Below are 18916 nucleotides of genomic sequence, written 5' to 3' on the forward strand. Positions count from 1 at the left end.
ATCTGTTTGTAAGGATTTTAGAGATACTAGAATGCTGGGTGCCCTTTGACGGGCTAAATGTTTCGTTATGTAGGGTCCATTGTGAAAAAGTCGAGATCACGTGCGGGATATTACACGTGACAAGGGTGATCATGATACACGATAAATTTGATCTTAGCTGAGGTAAGACAATAGATACAATTGCCGTTTGTTATGATATACATTCATATTAAAAATGCTATTATTTGAATGTTAGCAGTTGATATAGACAAAGTGAACAGCATTTAAATTAAGTAAGGTTTGCGTACTGGCGTTTTAAGATGTTTAAGCAAGGAACCCCGGCGCTGGCAGCGTCCGAATCGCCCTCCGTGCAAGGAGATCAACAGGTTGACCAGGCGATAAGTTTCCAAACAATTGTGCCAACGCCCGTGACTGTTATGAGAGATGTTTCTAACGGTGCGGGATGGAAATCGGGACCTGCGTTACAACATGCTCTAGCAGGGCTGACGGTTTATCAGAATTTGCCTAATGGATCGATGATTGGGGTAGACGATCTGACGAGGATGAAGATGGCGCTGATCAGTGGCGTTAATGAGGAAGTCACTTGGAGCTTGAAGAAGTACTTAGTTTATAGCAACAAAGCGCCATATATGGTGTCGCTTAAGATGAATAGAGATCTTGTTGAGAATTTTAACACGTTTGTTGTTGCGATGCTGCCGATTCTGGGGAGATTTGAGTGGCCGCTTGTCGAGGCAGATTTTTACCAGTTTGAACAAGGTTTGAACGCGATCTTGATTCTGCGTAACTTGGCGCAAGATTCAGATTCAACGCAGGTGTTGGCCACCAGTAATACTCTGAAGGGCTTTTTATTGTCGGTGTTGGAAAATTGCAATAAATTCAATGAACCAAGCCACGTAATATACCGGGAAAATGCGTCCCTGTTTATGGAGCTATTAAACTATGTCCTTGATCTTGTAGAGGCAATTTCATCTTATATTGCGCCTGCAAAGAAGGATGATCCGTTTTTTCAGAACCTTGTGTCCATTTTGCGTTTTACCAAGGACAGATACCAGGTTATTTCAATTTTACGGTCATTATCTCGGCTGTTAGTTAGATCTAAAGCAGACCAAGAAAGTGCAGCTGATAATCTTGATGATGAGATATTGAATATTATTGTCTCTTACATTTTGGTTGATTGCGACAATGAGTTGATTACTGCATCTTTAGATTTCTTGTATCAGTATATTTTGCCAGGTAACGAAAGGATTACGACGCTACTTTCCAACCCAGAGCGGAACTGCATCCTAACATCGGCGCTACCTGCGCTGCTGACGTACAATATTGAGCTTCCGGATTACGATTATCTGTCCAATTTGGAGATCAAACTTATCAGAAGAGTTAAACCAAAGCCTCCTACTCATGTGCCAACTTTACCAGACGAAATCTTCACCAAGCTACTCGAGCTCAACGAGCCGATGAGATCGACGGCATGGCTAAGATGCTGTTTTGAGGCTGCTGCTGAATCCGAAGTGACCCAAATTTCCCTATGGAAAAGCTATGAACATATATTCAACGAACCAGTCAAGCAATCAGGGAGAAGACTGCTACCAGCTGTTGAATTTATAAAAAATGTATCCAATGCATTTGTTGGGGCCGCTGCAATTGTTGTAACGGATCCTGTAACCGCTCAAAAAAGGTTTGTGATAAAAGGTATACAACCAAGGATGAAGGCCGTTAGCATCGAAGATGGGGAAGCAGCTGCATTGTCAAGTACTTCTAACACACCTTCAATTGGCAATTATAATGGCGGAGAAAATAATAGAAGCAAAGAAAATGAAAATCCAGTGAAGCACAGCGAAGCTAAACAAATTGTGCTCCCAAAGCTAAAGTTTCCTACAAAATTATCTGATGTCTCAAAGGCAAGTGCTACCTTTTTGTGTTTACTATCGAACGATACACATGGTCTGGGATTGAAGTTTTGCAATACTGTTAAGCCAAGCATTATGCATATGTTGGCTGATGTTCCACCCTTGAGTTCTGTGCTCAGTGAATTTATGGACAACATACCCACTATATAAACATGGATGTAGTAACATCTGCAGATGTAGTAGAGTATTCTATGTACATAAAATAATGAAAGGTACTGTATTATAATTAACCGGAATATCAAGTTCAAGCAGTTTCGTAGAATGAGAATGAACATCGTTAAATAAATAAATCAATATTCAGTATTCTTAAATAAATATAAGTTACATAAATGTTTTTTCATATTATAGTATGACCAATAAATCTTAATGTGTCCATAGGAGGTAAAGTCATAAATAATACATTAGTCATCACGTAGCGCCAATGTTAGCGCTGGGGGTTTTATTCGTTTATTATCTGTTTATATCGTAGTGAATAATGATAAATTCATAAAGGATAACATCCAAATCAAGATATTAACTCACAAGGACGTTCTAGAGTCCCTTCAAATATCTTCACTTTATCTAAATTTTCATTATTCCCTTCCTCTTCGTAAAAATTCTTTATTTCGCCAATCAAGGCGCGAATTCTCTCTTTCGTAAAGCTGATCGTCAATTTGTCAGTAACGTGTAGCACGTTAGCGTCTGGTTTTAAGTAGGATGTTTCGACAATGTTATTAAAAAGATTATCAATGCCAATTGGAACTGCATTTCGCCAAATGTTTATCAGTTGCGTTAGTTCTTTCTGAGATAAGTTGTTTAAACCCAAATAATGTCTAAATTTCATTAGATTATTCAATTTTATCACAAAGCTGTCCTGTATGGCCTCAGAGTTAACGTCCAAAAAGTTTATAGCATCGTTTAGACTGTTCAACATCTGCTCTAAGATCTCTAATTTTACCGCTTGATTCAAATTTTTATTATAGGGTAGTGTTCCTCCGGATGTTGCACTTTTGTAGATCGATAGTAACTCCTCAAACGAACCACATGAGGATAGCACATTAGCAAGCTGTAGAGTATCCTCTATATCTTTTCTAGGCGTGATTTTGGTTTCAAATGACTTTAAAAACATAGCAAAAGTGTGTAAGTCATAGTGTTTATAGGGTTCTTTTTTGTTAGCGCTATCCAAAAGACTTAATGCTTCATCTATTTTAAGTTCATTGATTAGATATTCCGCATGAATTGTAGTGAAAGCCTCCCCCAAAGATTTTCTATACTTTTTGAGGAGTTTTTTGTACTCTTCGTATTCGCCTGACCTAATGCAAGATTTCAATAATATTGGAATAGAAACAACAGGAGCAGTTTGATTGAATTCAACAATTGAATTGTACCGTTTCAATAAGAACAATTGATTATAAATATAATCAACCGTTAACTTATATTCAGCTCTCAATGCAATAGTACTAAACCTTTGTGGGAATTTTATCTTTGTAATAAAGTCATCAAAATTAGAGCAGTTCTTAGCAATTCTAAGAAGAGACTCGTCGCTTAGATATGGGAGTATTTTCTTTTCAAATAGTGGATGGTTTAGAACTAATGTGGGTAAAGTATCACTTAATGATTTGTGGACAATTTTATTAGCTAAATTAGCCAAAGACTCTTTATCGCCTATGCATAGCTCGATCGATTTCCATATAATTTCACGAGTAATATATTTGCGGTCTATCAAAGCATCATATGTTCCAAAATTAAACGTGTAGCCATCTGCAACCAACCTATTGAATTCCTTAATTCCAGCAGTCACAGATTCTGATATCAGTAATGATAAATCTAATGGGTATGATTTATCCCAATCGCCAGGGTGTGTGAAATAGCCCCGAACATCATCTGGTAAGTCAACCATTTTCACAGCATGTGCCACTACAGGATGACATTTAATTGAATCCATATGCATCCGTCTGTAATTGGTAACTAATTTCTTAAAATTCTCGACCAATAAGGCCTGGAATTGTTGTATCATAGGGTGAGTGATTTCAAGGCCTGAATATTCAGGGTCGTACAGCCTCGTTACCATAACGGCATGCAATTCCAAAGTATAACAAAATGTTGCAAGTTGCTGCGGTGTTCTCCAAAGAGCTTCGAAGCAGCTGATAAATCCCGAATAATTTATTATATGTGTGTTCGATAATTCAAAAGACTCACATACCTTACGGAAGAACGGCACATCAACAACCTTTCTCAAAATAACTTGTGAGGGATATCTCTCTACGAAAGCGTTTAAAAATTCAAAAGTGCCATTGTCAACAGTCTTCGCTGATAACAAGGACGAATGAGAAACGACAAATCGTAACAAATAATCCTCGGGACAATTAATTTGCCGTAGATATTCAAAAATTAAGGGGTAAACATCTAGGTTGAAGGTAAAATTCTTCACAACAGATTCTTCAATGATTTTAGCTATAACTTCAGAATCCTGGTTTTGTATTGCAGTTTGCAATGTTACCGAGATAACACCTTCAACTTGATGTGGGTATAATAAATAATCCTGCACCGTGCACTTTTTCATTTTAAAAACAGGCTTCATCGCAAATATGTAGCCATATATTTTCCTTGCTATATCCCAATCCTTTAAACTGTTTTGAAGCATACAGAGGTAAAATTCGTAAGAGAATTCAGGAACCCAATTTAACCGTTTAAATTCACTCCACAGTTGGTATGCCTTTTTGGGATCTCGCAAACCAACAGACATTAAGAAATTCGACAAGACTAACGATAGGTCATTTTCTAAATTAGGATTACTGTTGGTCTCAGCCGATTCCCGAAGCTCCATCATTAGTGTGTCCAGTAAACTACCTGCATCCTTTATAGAGTTTGTCTCAATGAGAGCTGACAACAGCATACTGTATACTTCATATTTGTGTTTCATTAGTTCCTCTGATGAAGACAGGTTAGACTCAAATTCTTCGCGAAATGATTTTATGGCATCTTCATCCTTATTCAACTTAGCAAGGTTTAGCATCGCAATATAGTATGTTTCAGTTAGGTTGTAACTAGGAACCGAACTGATGTAATCAATGATGGTATTGTACTGAACATGTCCCGGATAAATGTTAATGGCAAGAAGCAACCGATCTAACACATTACGATGAAAGATTCGCTCCTTCTTCGAATTACAGGCGAAGAATAGATCTAGAGCGATTTTGAAAAAATCGCGTCCGTTTGGATTCTTTGTATCAAATGCAGATATACAGCCCTTCAACAGTCCTCCAATAACAATCCCATACGACTCATTGTCAGGTTTTACCTTGTGAAATACCATATCATGGTAGCAGTTTAGCAGCTGGAACATGCGATTGTCTAGATCATCAAAATCCAAATTCCGCAATTTTATCGATCGCAACACTTTCTTGAAAATATCCAATGTCGGTAAGGCCCCATTCCGCTTTAATGCCAGATATAATGAATTAACCTTGTTATAGTCATGCTGTGACATACACCGTTCGATTTCAACAGCTGTAGTCTTCAGAAATTTCTCGGTGTTAATACTGGTCTCCGTATCACGTTCCCATGCTTCATCAGCATCATGCTCCTTTAGCCTGCAGTCGGTCTCCTCTCCATCCTGAGGAGGAGGTGGCGCTTGCGCCGCAGATGTACTGTAGTAGCTTTTCGAGAAGGCTCCCTTTAGCGCAACATTATTAGCACTATTATTCACGGTCAAAAACTGAAATGTTTCCGAGTTTCTCCGAGCGTTGAATGTTTTCTGCAGAGGACCTCTACACATTTCCTCCGAACGTAAGCCACTGGTCATGCCCATAGTATGCTGAATATCCTCATCCTGCTCATCCGCATAAACATCCAGGACATTCTCTACACTCTTGAAGTTGACGTTTGCCGCCAACACTTTAGGATGAGGCCCCATGTGACCTGCAAGTGAATGCGGAATTACAGATTCCACACATACCAAACCTTGATTATGCTTCAAATACTGGTATGAACTATCAAAAAATGCAGTGGGAGGCTTCTGCGACACCGAATGGTACCCTTTAGAGTAAACCTTGTATTTGAACGACTTAAAGGCCATTTCACCGAAGTTATTACCTTATAGTAGATGCCAGAGATTCCTCAAGTGATGTGAAACCCACTATTACGAGCCACTATTGCCTAGCAGATCTGCAATAAATACAACTTATGAGTAACACTTAACACGATTTAACAACTTTTAAACAAAGTTTTTTGTAACGGCTTCCTTCGTTAGTATATACTATATAATGAAAAATTAGCTTACATTTAAATACTACACAGCTGCTAGGTGATAAAGAGAAAATACCCATATCGTAGGAACATTCCGGGATCCTTTCGTACGATATACAACCATCCCGATATCACTTACTACGATTAGCTCAACCAATAGGAGTCCGCCGTTTAACAGCTATTGTTTGGTACATTATAGGTAGTCAACGTTAAAACCTAATAGAGTAAACGTTCTCGACAATGTGGGGAATAAGTCCAGGCGGTTGCGTATTAAAAAGATTCAATTAAAAAGATTAGATAAGATGACGTGAAAACGACGCGAAAACGACGTGAAAACGACGCGAAGATTACATATATTTATTATGTAGTACACATGTAAATAACAATAATACGAAGTTAATAGAAGCGGTTAAATTCAACCAAGCAAATAGTCCACTGTAGCTTTTTTAAAAAGCTTAAATTACTCAATGACGGCATATGATCTCTTGTATCTGTCATCAACGCCAGTTAAGTAGTAAGTACCTGGTTGTAGCAATTCAATGGAGCCGGTTGGAATGAAGGACTTTTGCAAGTGTGCCTTTTCTCTTAACCCAATCGCTTTTTCGTATTCTTCAGGGCTTTGAGTCTTTCTAGTTTGGAGCTTATTGTCCAAATCTAGGACTCTAACAATGTGGTTGATGTCACCGACGACTCTGGCACTGAACAAAGATGCAGCAAGACCAGAACCGTAGGAGAACAAACCAATACGTTTACCCTGTAATGCATCATTTCCAACGTGGAATAAAAGGGAGGCTAAAGCCGAGTATAAGGAAGCTGTGTACATGTTACCAGTGTTAGTTGGGACAATCAATGAAGGAGCAACGCGCTCTTCATGCAACTTCTTGGCAGCAGACACAAAAGTTTTTTCGATGTTCTTATCTATCAAGGAAGCTTCGTAGTCAACGTTGGAGAAATCGGAAGAGATTTCAGGATATAAGTTTGGATTAGCTCTGTAATCATTGTAAAGCAATCTACCGTACGACTTGGTGACCAACTTACAAGTTGGGACGTGGAAGACATTATAGTCGAAGAAAGTTCTGACGTTAACAGCCTCTGGCCCTGCTGGATTTTTAACCAAGTTCTTGGCAATTGCCTTTCTAGAGTAAGCTTTGTAAGCCTGGTCAACGGCTCTAACGTAACATGTCAATGAGAATTGACCCTCAACATATGGGTACTCGCTAGTGAAGTCTGGCTTGTAAAAGTCATAAGCGTGTTGCATGTATGAGCCTCTGACAGAATCCAATACAATTGGAGCATCTGGACCAACCAACAAAGCGACAGTACCGGCACCACCAGTAGGTCTAGCAGCACCCTTGTCATAAATAGCGATATCACCGCAAACGACTATGGCATCACGACCGTCCCAAGCGCTGGACTCAATCCAATTCACCGAATTAAACAAAGCATTAGTACCACCATAGCATGCATTGACAGTGTCAATACCCTCGGTATCTGGATTTTCTGGAAACAACTGCGTCAAGACGGATTTCACGGACTTGGATTTATCTAGCAAAGTTTCCGTACCAACCTCTAATCTACCAATACTATTTGGGTCAATGTTATAGTTTTTTAACAACTTAGAGCATACGGTTAAACACATAGAGTAAATATCTTCTCTATCATTCACAAAAGACATATTAGTTTGACCTAAACCCAAGGTATACTTACCAGAAGAAACACCATCGTACTTTTCCAACTCAGCTTGGTTAACACACTAAAAATATTCTGTCAGTAATAAGCACTTCGTAATAAAAACCCAAAAATAAGTTTCTGCCTAATAGTACTATCAGGCTTTAAATGCAACATACCTGTGATGGAATGTAAATCTCGATGGCCTTAATACCAACATTCTGTGGTCTTTGAGGTTCCGTAGACGCGTTTTGACTCTTCGTTTGATTTTGTTCAGTCATCGTATTTCAAAATTTGTTGTTATTATTTTAATGGAGTCAAGAATGAGAAGGCCAACGGTTGACTACTAAAACTGCTCTTGAAAGTTTCAGCCAATTAAGAAAAATTATATTTACTTATTGAAAACAACAAGTTCATCTAAACAAGTGGCTACTACTTGATTTTCGAACGTCGTTAAAGAATCTATTTAAAAATTTTAGTTCAATAGTCTTTACGCCAGATCATTTACGACGTAAATCCTTCAGTTAATAATACCGCATAGTGGAGATCTCCTTTGACACCTATGTGCTTTAAATCCGTCGTGGAACATGATCATACAAGTAAACTATTTAGCTCAAGCATATCGTTCATCACAGTAGTTACTAGTGCATCTCGTTGAGCTAGAACACTTTTGTCGTCTTCAGCAAGCAGTTCAGACGGTAATTCTATTGTAAGGTTTTGGTCCACGTTTTGAACAATGTTCTTAACAGTGACGTTTAGAAAGTGGTTTATGTTGTCGTTCAAAATGCTCTCGGTGTTGAGAACGTTTGGCTGAGGTGGGGATAATGGTGGGTACGCGGTTGAGAATAAATAGGCGCCGACAAGGTCAGGACACTCCTTAAAGCCGTACGATAGTGTTACAACTGTACGCTGTAGATTAACTATCTCCATCTCTAGTAATAATTCAGTAGTTGATAAGTCAGTGTCTCGTAGATAAATGTCCGAGTCAATGCTGAAATGCAGTTGTAGTTTTATTAGTTCATAGAATTCATCTGGTACCACGAGTCCGCAGTTGTTAACAAAATAGCCATTAAGTATATGGAGCAGGATGTAGGCAGCGTTCACGTGCAGAGTGTTTCTTGGCTTGCGTAGAGGGTGGGATCTTATCATATCAGTGAGAGACTTTATTGAATTCTCGAACACAGAACACTGCAAGGCAGATTGAAGCTTGACTATAAAAGAACTTAGTTCCTTCTTGTGTGACAGCATTTGTATTAGTTCTGTTTCAACAAACACACAGCGGTCTGTATCGGTTTGGAGGGAAAGAAGATGATCTCTAAAAATACTCTTTTCCGTCTCCTCATTCGAAATTCCAAATTCGTTCTTCAGGTATTTGAACTCATGGGCGTTCCTTATCTGGTCCACAAAATTGTTGTTGAGAAAGTTCACAATACTGTAATAAAAATCCCTTTGTTTGTTATCCTGGAGGTATGCGTTTCGGACTTTTGCAACGAATTTGACCAAAAGATCATTATGGGAAGCTTGCGAGAAAGCACGAATAACCTTCTTTATTAGTTGCAAGTGCGAAGAAGTACTTTCAACGTCGAGCTTTAATAACGGATCTCTTTTGGATAGGGTTTGTAGAAAAGTCCGAAATTTGTGATCGTACCTAACCAATAATAAGTCGATCACCTTGGTGTACATGGTCTTTTTAACCTGGCAGAAAAAAGAATCGTCACTCATTGAGCAGATATTTGTATAGTAAGATAACATAATGTCCGAATCTCCATCGAATAAGTTGTAGTTCAATACAGACCACCACGTAATTACATTTGATTCTGCGAGGTATTGTATAACCGAGCAATATTGATTTAGTATTGTGACGTTCGACTTTGCCGGCACTGCCAGAGAGCGAAACAGGTGAGCTTCAACCCACTCAGGACCCAGCGCTTCTAAGTTAGGGACAAATAACCCCACAAGTTTAACGGTTAAATTGGAAGATGGGTCTGTGGCCAACATCTGATGAAGAACTGGCGACATACTTTTCAAAAGCAGATTTAAAACTGTTTTATGTTGTGGTAACAATACATTAAGTCTGTCCAAGAATACTTCCCATTTGCTACAATAAATCTCATCATTTTGTATAAGCACATATTTCCAGATATAATTCATTAATTTCCCAACTGGTTCAAGTTTCTTCTGTAGACATATATCAATCATTTTATACTCACCATCCAAAATAGACGAAAAAACTTCAATATCTATACTCTTAGGGGCGGTGTTTTTAAAAAATGGCATTACTAACTCATCATATCTCTTTTCGTAACTATATTGCGCTTTCTTCGCTAATGAAAGTAATAAATTCAATCGGTTATTCAGCTGCTTGAGAGAAACTGTTGTCTGGATTGTTCCAATTGGAGTAATTCGTTCTAATGTGAGTACAGAAAGAGGAGTTCTTTCAATTATACCTAAGAATGATTCAAATATAGTGGAGTAATTAAAGATATTGTTGCTTTGCTCGTCACTATATTCTGTCTTTTTCAATTCTTCTTCAAAGTCAGTAAATTTCCGAGTTTTGAAATACTCATATAATTGTAGTACAAGTTCATTATTAAATTCCCATTTCAAGGCTCCACTAGAGCAATTCCTGATAAAAACTAACCATTCCGTAGCAGATGCAAAGTTGTGGTCGGCTTTTACTATTCTCCAATGTGATTCATGAGTTGGAAATAAGGATACAATTGTGTGACATACCTGTGGACAATATTGCTGCCTTGTCAAACGTTGCCAAAGTGTATTTAGTTGACCTAAATGGTGGATTATTGCACGCAATATATCATAGGCCTTGTACAACAAGTTCAATTCAGTCCCTACTAAAGCATTATAACAACGCGAAAGTAACCCAAAAAAAGACACTATGTGATCGATTATTTCTTGCTCAATTGATGTCTTTTTAGCTGCCGATAAATTACTGAATTTTGATATCTCGAGATACATGAACTGGCACACAGCAATCTGATAAAAGTGAATCGGTTTCGCCTTGCATTTTAGTAAATTCACCTTTGCTCTGAACTTACGATGAAAATCGTCGATGACTCTATAAAGATCAGGTTGATCCATGTAGCATAAAAATTCCGAAATCTTAACGGACATGTCTACAATTTCCTCATTTACAACACCAACTTCAACTATATATTGGAATATCGCGCCAAGCGATTCATTAACATCACGGTCAAGCCTAGAGAGAATAAACGTCTTACTAGGAAGTTCAATCTTCACACATAATGGAGGGTCAAAGTTCTTACTGTTCAAGACGGATGAAAACACTTGAGATTCATTAACAGTCTTGAGTTCTCCTACAGTTTTTCTTTCCATTATTTCTTCAGTACGATTGAGACGGATGTGCCTTTTCATTAACTTGTATTCATCGGCTAAACCCTCTATCACTGGGACAAATAGCTTTGGCTTTTCATAAAGTACCATTGATCTTGGCGGCTCGAGTATAGCCGACATACCTATCTTCCGTTGAGTTTGTGATGCTATATTATAAGCTTTATTTTTTTCTTGAGCCTTCTGCCGCTCTGCTTCAAGGTTCCCAGTTTGACCATTATTCTTTGGCCCGTCTTTTACAGAATTAATTTTATAGTTACAATTTAATTTTCTTGTGTTCCCTAATAGATGATCCTTCCTTGTGGACCGTTTCCTTATTTTTTTAGCAAAAGTTGTCTTCTTATTCGTTTTATTAATCATCCTATTTCCATTTAAAACCCTTTTTTTATTACCGTATTTATAGTTCTTGGACCGTGAGTTGTTTAGCATTTTATCAATCGTTCCTTCATCAGATTCTATTGCGTCACTGTCATGTCCATAGTTTTCATCCATATCGGAGTCAATTGTGTAGTAGTCCTTACCACTGGCCTCATCTTTTGCAGCATAGTCGAATATATCTCTTTGCAATTCTACATCATCGTTAGAAAGATACTCCAAATCCGTTGCATCACTAGAATCTTCGTCCGAAAGGTCGTCATACTTATACGACTTAGAGTATTTACTCTCAAAATACTGCTTCAAAATGCTTTGCTTCAGTTCATGAGTCTCCTTCGCCGGCTTAGTTTCTATACTTATGTCCTCATCAACAACGCCTTCCTGTAAATCATAGTCCGGGATTATCATGTCTTGGTGGGTCTCATTATTAGCTTGCTTCACCATTTTTCGTACAGCCACGCCTCGCCTCTTTGTAATAATAGTCCTATTTTCACGCCTACTGGAACCGCTAGGCTTATCATCCGAAGAGAGAGACTTTTTCCAGGCTACTTTTGGCATTATGCCTTTATAACCATCACGAAAATCAATTACCTTTCCCCGGAATATAATCTTCTCTTGAGATTTGTCTTGAACATCATCGAAATCAGAGCCTGAACTTTCGGAGTATTGCTGAGAATCTAGTAACACCTTGCGCTCATGAGGTCTCGAATGCGGTAGAACGACGCGCTCGTCATCGTCGTCTTCATCATCTTCTTCTTCCTCATCGTTACCACGTAATTCTCTTTGTCTTGGTTGACGCTTATGAGTAATACTCCGGGATAGACCTGGTGCATGATTGCTCTTATTTGGCTCCGCATTGCTTCCCTTCCGTTCCATATGACCACTAACTGGAAGCTCTAAGTTATCCGCCAATGCATCAAAATTCGAAACATCGTACCCTTGTAGCATTTGCTCATGCCTAATCCTATCTAAACTATAAGGCATCTTCTGAATCGCCTTACGCTTCCTTAATGACCTATATGGGGCCATATCTCCCAGTCCAAATGAAGATCTTTTTACCTTATCTTTTCTATCGTTAACATTAACATCGGAGAACTCTAGATCTGGTTGCCAAATCACGTATTCATCATCATCAGCTAGCGAATCAGCTACTGATTCCTCCACATCCATTCTACCACATATAACAAAGCTTATCTTATGCTTGTCTCTTAAATCTGCAGTTTTTATATGTATAAACATGTAAAGCAACCTTAAAGCTTTTTTAAAAAACCTTTAATTCTAGCATGACGTTCACAAATGATAAAACTAGATTAAAAAGTGAGAAATATATCCAAAACCTCCGCGTTTCTCATACTTTTGGTTCCTCATAATGTCAAGCCAATCTTCACAGAGAACTAATAAATCGTTACCTACTTCCTTAATGGATGTTAAACCGATGTCAACTGTAGAAAGCAGTGTTACAAAGCTTCTGATTTCAACAAAATCATTATTAGAAAAGCTAAAACAATGGTCTAAAAGGCTAGCAACTGAAGAACAAGTGTCTGATTCCTTTGTGCAACTCGGGAATGATTTTAAGTTGGTTTCGAAACATTTTTTGCACGCCGGTTTAGATGTGGTGGATTTGGGTGATGTTCCAATGGAACTTCGCCTTATTCTGGAGAGAGCTTTAAGCGAACCTGCAACAGAGGAGACAATAAATAAGTATTTGCCACAGATACGTGAGATAATAGTGAATTTATTGGACAAGTTGAAGGGAAAACAGCAGCAACTTAAACAGCGGAAAAATGAGCAAAGGACGTCGGCTGGGTCTACGAGATCTATACCCCCAAGTTCACGGTTTGGTGAAGGACGTGGGTCAGTTCCTAATTCCAATGGCTCCTCTGGTGTTGTTAACGAAGTACCGCGGACAGTTACGGATAGTAGGAGCCACTCAGTGCCAAATGCGTCAACGATCGATGATCCAGTTGCGAACGATGTCAAATACTCAACTGTAGATAGACAGAGTTCTAAACAGAGCAACAATGTCCAGAATGATGAAGACCCATTGTCTCAGTTAAAAAATGGGAATACGCTGCAGAGGCGTGCATCAAAACGGTTTTCTGCTTATCATATGGCGAAACTCACACATATATCGAATGCGGACACACCGACGCCAGTATTACCTACTTCTGCAGAATTTAGCATGAAGTCGCAGCCTAACACTCGTGGTACTACAAATAAGCATATTGAGCTTGCTACTCATAATTCGGACGACGAAGGAGAAGTAACAGAGTCCACCAACAGACCGTCGAGATACATTGGTGACGGCTCAACAGTTACTGTCTTCTTGAAGCTAAATAATAGGGTGAAGAAATGTACTGCGACTTTGCCGCTAACATTCAACCAAATAAGACTTTTATTTGTTGAGAAGTTTACTTACTCTCCAGGAGGCGATTCGTTTCCTGATATTTACATTAAGGAGCCGGGACATGATGTTGCATACGAATTAGAAGAGTCCCAATTGCATTTCATAAAGGATGATACGGTGTTACAGCTACAGTTAGACTCGCTCTCACCTACGCAAGCTGACTGGAGTAAGAAGTTGGAAGAGTTTAAGGCGGAGGTATTGGATTCGCAACGAGCAATGTTTAATGAATTGAAGAACTTAGTAATGGCTAATGATAGGGCCAGTTCAGGGAGCCCTTTGTCACTTACGAGTGGTGTTCCCCAGCAAAACGTTGCTGAGCAAGTTCGCTCTATTAAACATGATCTCTCTATATTGAGTCAAGCCCATAATAACAGTAACCAAACATTAAAAAATACTATCACAACGATGTTGGAGAAGGTGAAGAAATTCCAATCCCTAAATCTCAATGCCTCTAGTCCTGCAAATAGGGTTTACATGGAACAATCACATACGAAGTTGTCTGAACTTTCAGACACATTATTGGCAAAGGTCGATGATTTACAAGATATTATTGAAGCGTTAAGAAAGGATGTCGCGATTAGAGGTGCAAAACCAAGCAGGAAAAAATTGGAGTCTGTGCAGCAAGAACTGAAGAATGCGAACGCAGATTTAGAGAGGATGGAAGAGTATCTCGAAATTGAGAAGCCTAATTGGAAAAAGATATGGGAATTTGAATTGGATAAGGTCTGCGAAGAACAGCAGTTTTTGACACTGCAGGAAGACTTGGTTTTCGACCTGAAAGAAGACTTGAATAAAGCAAACGAAACATTTGAGTTAGTAGAACTGTGTTGTCAAGAACAGGAGAAGAATCCAAAAAGGACAAGAGCCGGACCAATTTTACCATTGGCAAGGCCAAGCGCGTATAGCGAATTGAGGAATCGTGTGTTGATGGAGGTTGAGAAGCTAAATCCAGATCATGTGAGTAGGCTACAGGCCATTGAAAGAGCCGAGAAGCTAAGAGAGAAGGAGTTACAATACAGAGACGGTTCTGCTTTCGAATCAGAGTTGGAAGATTTTATAGAAAAAGGTAACTTCAAGAGGGCAGGGGGTATTGAGGAAATTGAAAGACATCGGAAAGAACGCGATGAACAGAATTTACGAGAAACTTTTGGGTCAGGCATGCTTTAATTGAAATTCTGTAAGTACCTCGTTTTGTTTGTCCTCTAGAAATTTTATGATTTTGGCAAACTTTGAGCGCTTAACCATCATGATCATTTTAAAGCAACTTACTATAACTGTCTGCAGTTCAAGACATTTCAGTTTAGCATCATTACCCCTTTGGCAGTTTTGACAGGAAGAGATGATTATGCCGTCAATGAATTCGGAAAACGCATTAACGTTTACGGGTAGCCTGCTAAAACAAGCGGAAAATGATTCAGCTAAATTAGTGATGGCGTGCGCTATGTGTTTGACGACCGCCTCCCAAGAATTAAATCTTGTGCTAGTCACTTCATATGACATTCGTAGTTCGAATAGCCATCTGAGTTTCTTGTATAGCTTTTTTGTTGATCCAACGTGTGATTGTACCAAATTATAACTATCTTTGGTTTTCCATACCTCTAATTTTGTAATGTCGATATTGATTGCGCAGTAGCTGAAAATGTTTTCAACACTACTGTCAAATGTCAAGTTGGTAAGGATTTTATGTTTATTAATCGTTGCATTATAAGCTTTAAAACCTTCAGATGCCAATGTCAGTATCTTACTCACGTATTCCCTATCGATGGATAGCACCAAAAAATCATCAGCTAATCTCAAAACTAAGGAATCCCTTGTATGTCGCAATTCTGGGTAATATTCTAACAAATCATCATAAACAATGTCGACTATACAGCTCGAAAGTTGGGAACCTTGAAACAACCCGTTTTTTCGTAGGTAACATTTATTATAGTATCTAAAAGCAGTTTTTTCAATCTCCATTGATAGAGTGTTGAAGATATCCTGTTTAGATAGACGTATAGTTTGAACTTTATCTATTATAATGCACCGTTGTTTCATTTTCAAATGTCCATTGACCACATTATGATGTTTAATAACATGAGTTTTCGTATCATATACTGTAATCTTCCTAATATAAAAGTCTTTACAATCACCAACCAGTTTATCAACAATTTTAAATACTTTATGTTTTGGAATTGAATCATAACATGTAGCGATATCAAACTTCACGTAGTATAAAGGAGGAATCTTACCATATTTTTCTATTAAGGTAGTTTTGAAGTTCTTGATAGCCTTTCCTATTTGCATTGGAGAACTCAATTTTTCGAAGTGAGTTTCTCGAGTTTCCCTGAGGTATCCTAATATATGATGTATAGGCTTAATCGTCGTTTTTATGTATTCATCGTATTCGTACTTGTCATCCTCATACACGCCCTTGTAAGGTACAGCAATGACTCGAAATTCATCCTTCGCCTTTTTTGGAATCAGCCTTAAATTCTTATGATTATACTCTGAACGTTTAAAGCTGTCGTGGATAGTACAGTGTCTATTTACTTCCAAGTAATTGCCAAAGTATGATGCTAAAAATGGCAATGATAAATCCCTCCAATCGTCCTGTCTATAGTAAACTACCGATACTTGAGATGATATTTCAGTAGCATAGAATATAGACGATACTATTCGAGGTAAAAATTTTCTGTAAAGCCAGTCAAGGAATTGTTCCATTAAGTATCGCCGACGTTGCAACTCATAGCGCGGATTTCCACTCTTACAATCAAGCCAACCAACATCTTTAAGTTTTATACCCTTCGTTAAATACTCAAATGGAATCTTAGAGTTTACGTTTAGTAATAACAACTCCGAAACCCTTTTTAATATTACAGCCTTATTTTTTTGATTTCCGAAGAGTTGCAATGGTATTAATTTATCAATAAGAATAATGATAAGCCTAGTAACCGATTTCACATTCGTTTGCGCATCAAGATTTGTTTTCAATGATTTAACAAATTTTCGAGGACATATGGAGTTGATTATCCTCATATATTTGATTCTTTTGGTATTTTGAAGCATTTTTGATATCAGTAGATCTACCATTGCATTTTCCATATCTTTGGACTCAAATATTTCTAACCTCAATGATCGCATATCACCAGCCAAAAGTTTATCCCATTTAATTATACAGTAGTTTCTGTACAAGAATGCAGTATTTCCAACGTCTTCTCTTCTCTTTGACCTGATTGCTAACCGATTTTCTTTATTTTTATACCAGATCGGAGGAGAATTAGGTTCATTCATAGCATTACCAACAATCTGCTTGAAATAGCTTCCATAATAGCAAAATATAGAGCAATTAATGACTAAAAACACAAAATTTCTTGTGCCAATCGCTTCATGTAAAAGTTCCCATACCCCTGTTTTTAATGTTGCAATACTACTATTGATGGAATCACAGTGAATTGAGGCATTCAACTGCAAATTATTAGCAATATTATACCCATAAGTCAAAACATTATCAAAAAGCTTATTTGTAACCAGAAAAACAACACATTGGTCTATCATTTTGCCATGCTCACTACTAGTTTGTGGTAAAGGGTATCTTCTAGGGTTTTCAATGATAAAATGGGTTTTCAACAGGTCCTTTAAGCAGTTAATCGACCTTAGGGCCCATAGCTGATTTTTATTCACTTCGATACGCTCTGGAAGGTCATCATTGATAAATTCTTCAAGGCATTTCATCAGATACGTTGTTGTTTGTTTAATAAATGTATAAAATTTTAAAAATCATTTCCACATTTAATGTTTTAAACGCTCATCGCCTTCCATTACATAAAGTATTTATACAAACCAAGTATATGATGGTAAAGAAACACTTAAACTCTATCAAAATAGACTTTAAGAAATGTATAATAGAAGACTGCCTACTTCAGATACGGAATTTGAAACATATAAATGAGCCAGATTTGGTTAAGGTATGGACAATTGAAATTGCTCCAAAAGATACTCCACTAGTTCTAAACTTTATAAAAGAATACTTTTCAGACGACGATCCTGTAACGTATTTACATTGCAAAAGAATACAAAAGTCTGCAGATGGCAGTAAACTGTGCGTCATTTTATGTTCAACGAAGTTAATATCAGACGCTGATGATGTCTGTAAGAAACTTAAAGAAGCGGATTTTGCATATGAAAAACTTGCTCAGCATGATTTACCAATGGTTGCTCCATATAGCAGGGAACTATCTAGGGAGTGGAGTACCCGATATTGGCCGTTGGTTTGGAGAGGAAATCCTAATGATCAAATACTGAATGACTGTGTATTTGACATTCCATATATTAAAAAAATCCTGGAGAAAGTTGAAAGTAAATGCATTGAAATCAAAGATAGTAAAAAAGGGTTACCAATTGTAACAGCTTTTGTTAATCCAGCCGATGTTAATAATCCTTACTTCGAGATTGACTATCGATTCGAAGGTGATGCATTATGCCATAGTATAATGCAAGGCATAAGAAAGGTAGCAAACGAAGAAGCAAAACGGCGAGAAAGAGTTTCAAAAGGTTTGGAGGAAGCTAGGATAGATAATTATTTATGTCTTGATTTTGAAGTTTATACGTCACACGAACCTTGCTCAATGTGTGCTATGGCGCTGATCCACTCCAGGATAAAAAGATGTATCTTTATAGAGCCTAGAACTAAAACGGGGTCGTTGAAACAGGACAGCGGAGATGGGTATTGTATGCATAATAATAAGGAGCTTAACTCGAAATATGAGGTATTTCAATGGGTGGGTAAACAGTTTTCTTTGCCTGAAATTGGAGCAGATGAGTGTTGCTGATGTTTAAACATTGCGCATGATGCACAATGATTTTAAAGATCCTTTACATCATTAATAATAATACTAAAACTAATTGTCCTAGGTTTAGCGATATAAAGAATAATCTGTTTTTGTTGGGTATTAATAGGTCCAGATTTCCATTTAGCTGGTAT

General features: G+C 37.9%; 7 protein-coding genes across 7 annotated transcripts; 3 read left to right on the plus strand and 4 right to left on the minus strand.

Annotated features, from left to right (window-relative positions):
• Window positions 1-299: 299 nt before the first annotated feature.
• RSC9 (Rsc9p) lies at window positions 300-2057 on the plus strand (the record flags this gene model as incomplete). The annotated part of the gene is made up of 1 exon (XM_018133004.1): window positions 300-2057. One exon carries the CDS (start codon window positions 300-302, stop codon window positions 2055-2057), a length of 1758 nt encoding a protein of 585 aa, XP_017988493.1.
• Window positions 2058-2412: 355 nt separating this feature from the next.
• On the minus strand, window positions 2413-5964 carry RPM2 (ribonuclease P; the record flags this gene model as incomplete). Its single annotated transcript, XM_018133005.1, has 1 exon — window positions 2413-5964. The coding sequence occupies one exon, from the start codon at window positions 5962-5964 to the stop codon at window positions 2413-2415; it is 3552 nt and encodes a 1183-aa protein (XP_017988494.1).
• Window positions 5965-6594: 630 nt separating this feature from the next.
• Window positions 6595-8083, minus strand: ERG13 (hydroxymethylglutaryl-CoA synthase; the record flags this gene model as incomplete). Its single annotated transcript, XM_018133006.1, has 2 exons — window positions 6595-7887; window positions 7982-8083. The coding sequence occupies 2 exons, from the start codon at window positions 8081-8083 to the stop codon at window positions 6595-6597; spliced, it is 1395 nt and encodes a 464-aa protein (XP_017988495.1).
• A 310-nt stretch (window positions 8084-8393) lies between these two features.
• MMS22 (Mms22p) lies at window positions 8394-12716 on the minus strand (the record flags this gene model as incomplete). The annotated part of the gene is made up of 1 exon (XM_018133007.1): window positions 8394-12716. The coding sequence occupies one exon, from the start codon at window positions 12714-12716 to the stop codon at window positions 8394-8396; it is 4323 nt and encodes a 1440-aa protein (XP_017988496.1).
• A 199-nt stretch (window positions 12717-12915) lies between these two features.
• BUD6 (formin-mediated actin nucleation enhancer) lies at window positions 12916-15120 on the plus strand (the record flags this gene model as incomplete). The annotated part of the gene is made up of 1 exon (XM_018133008.1): window positions 12916-15120. The coding sequence occupies one exon, from the start codon at window positions 12916-12918 to the stop codon at window positions 15118-15120; it is 2205 nt and encodes a 734-aa protein (XP_017988497.1).
• EST2 (telomerase reverse transcriptase) lies at window positions 15106-17667 on the minus strand (the record flags this gene model as incomplete). The annotated part of the gene is made up of 1 exon (XM_018133009.1): window positions 15106-17667. One exon carries the CDS (start codon window positions 17665-17667, stop codon window positions 15106-15108), a length of 2562 nt encoding a protein of 853 aa, XP_017988498.1.
• A 119-nt stretch (window positions 17668-17786) lies between these two features.
• Window positions 17787-18764, plus strand: TAD3 (Tad3p; the record flags this gene model as incomplete). Its single annotated transcript, XM_018133010.1, has 1 exon — window positions 17787-18764. The coding sequence occupies one exon, from the start codon at window positions 17787-17789 to the stop codon at window positions 18762-18764; it is 978 nt and encodes a 325-aa protein (XP_017988499.1).
• Window positions 18765-18916: the final 152 nt, after the last annotated feature.

This window comes from Eremothecium sinecaudum, chromosome V (genome assembly GCF_001548555.1).
Source record: "Eremothecium sinecaudum strain ATCC 58844 chromosome V, complete sequence".
Classification (NCBI taxonomy): Eukaryota; Fungi; Ascomycota; class Saccharomycetes; order Saccharomycetales; family Saccharomycetaceae; genus Eremothecium; species Eremothecium sinecaudum.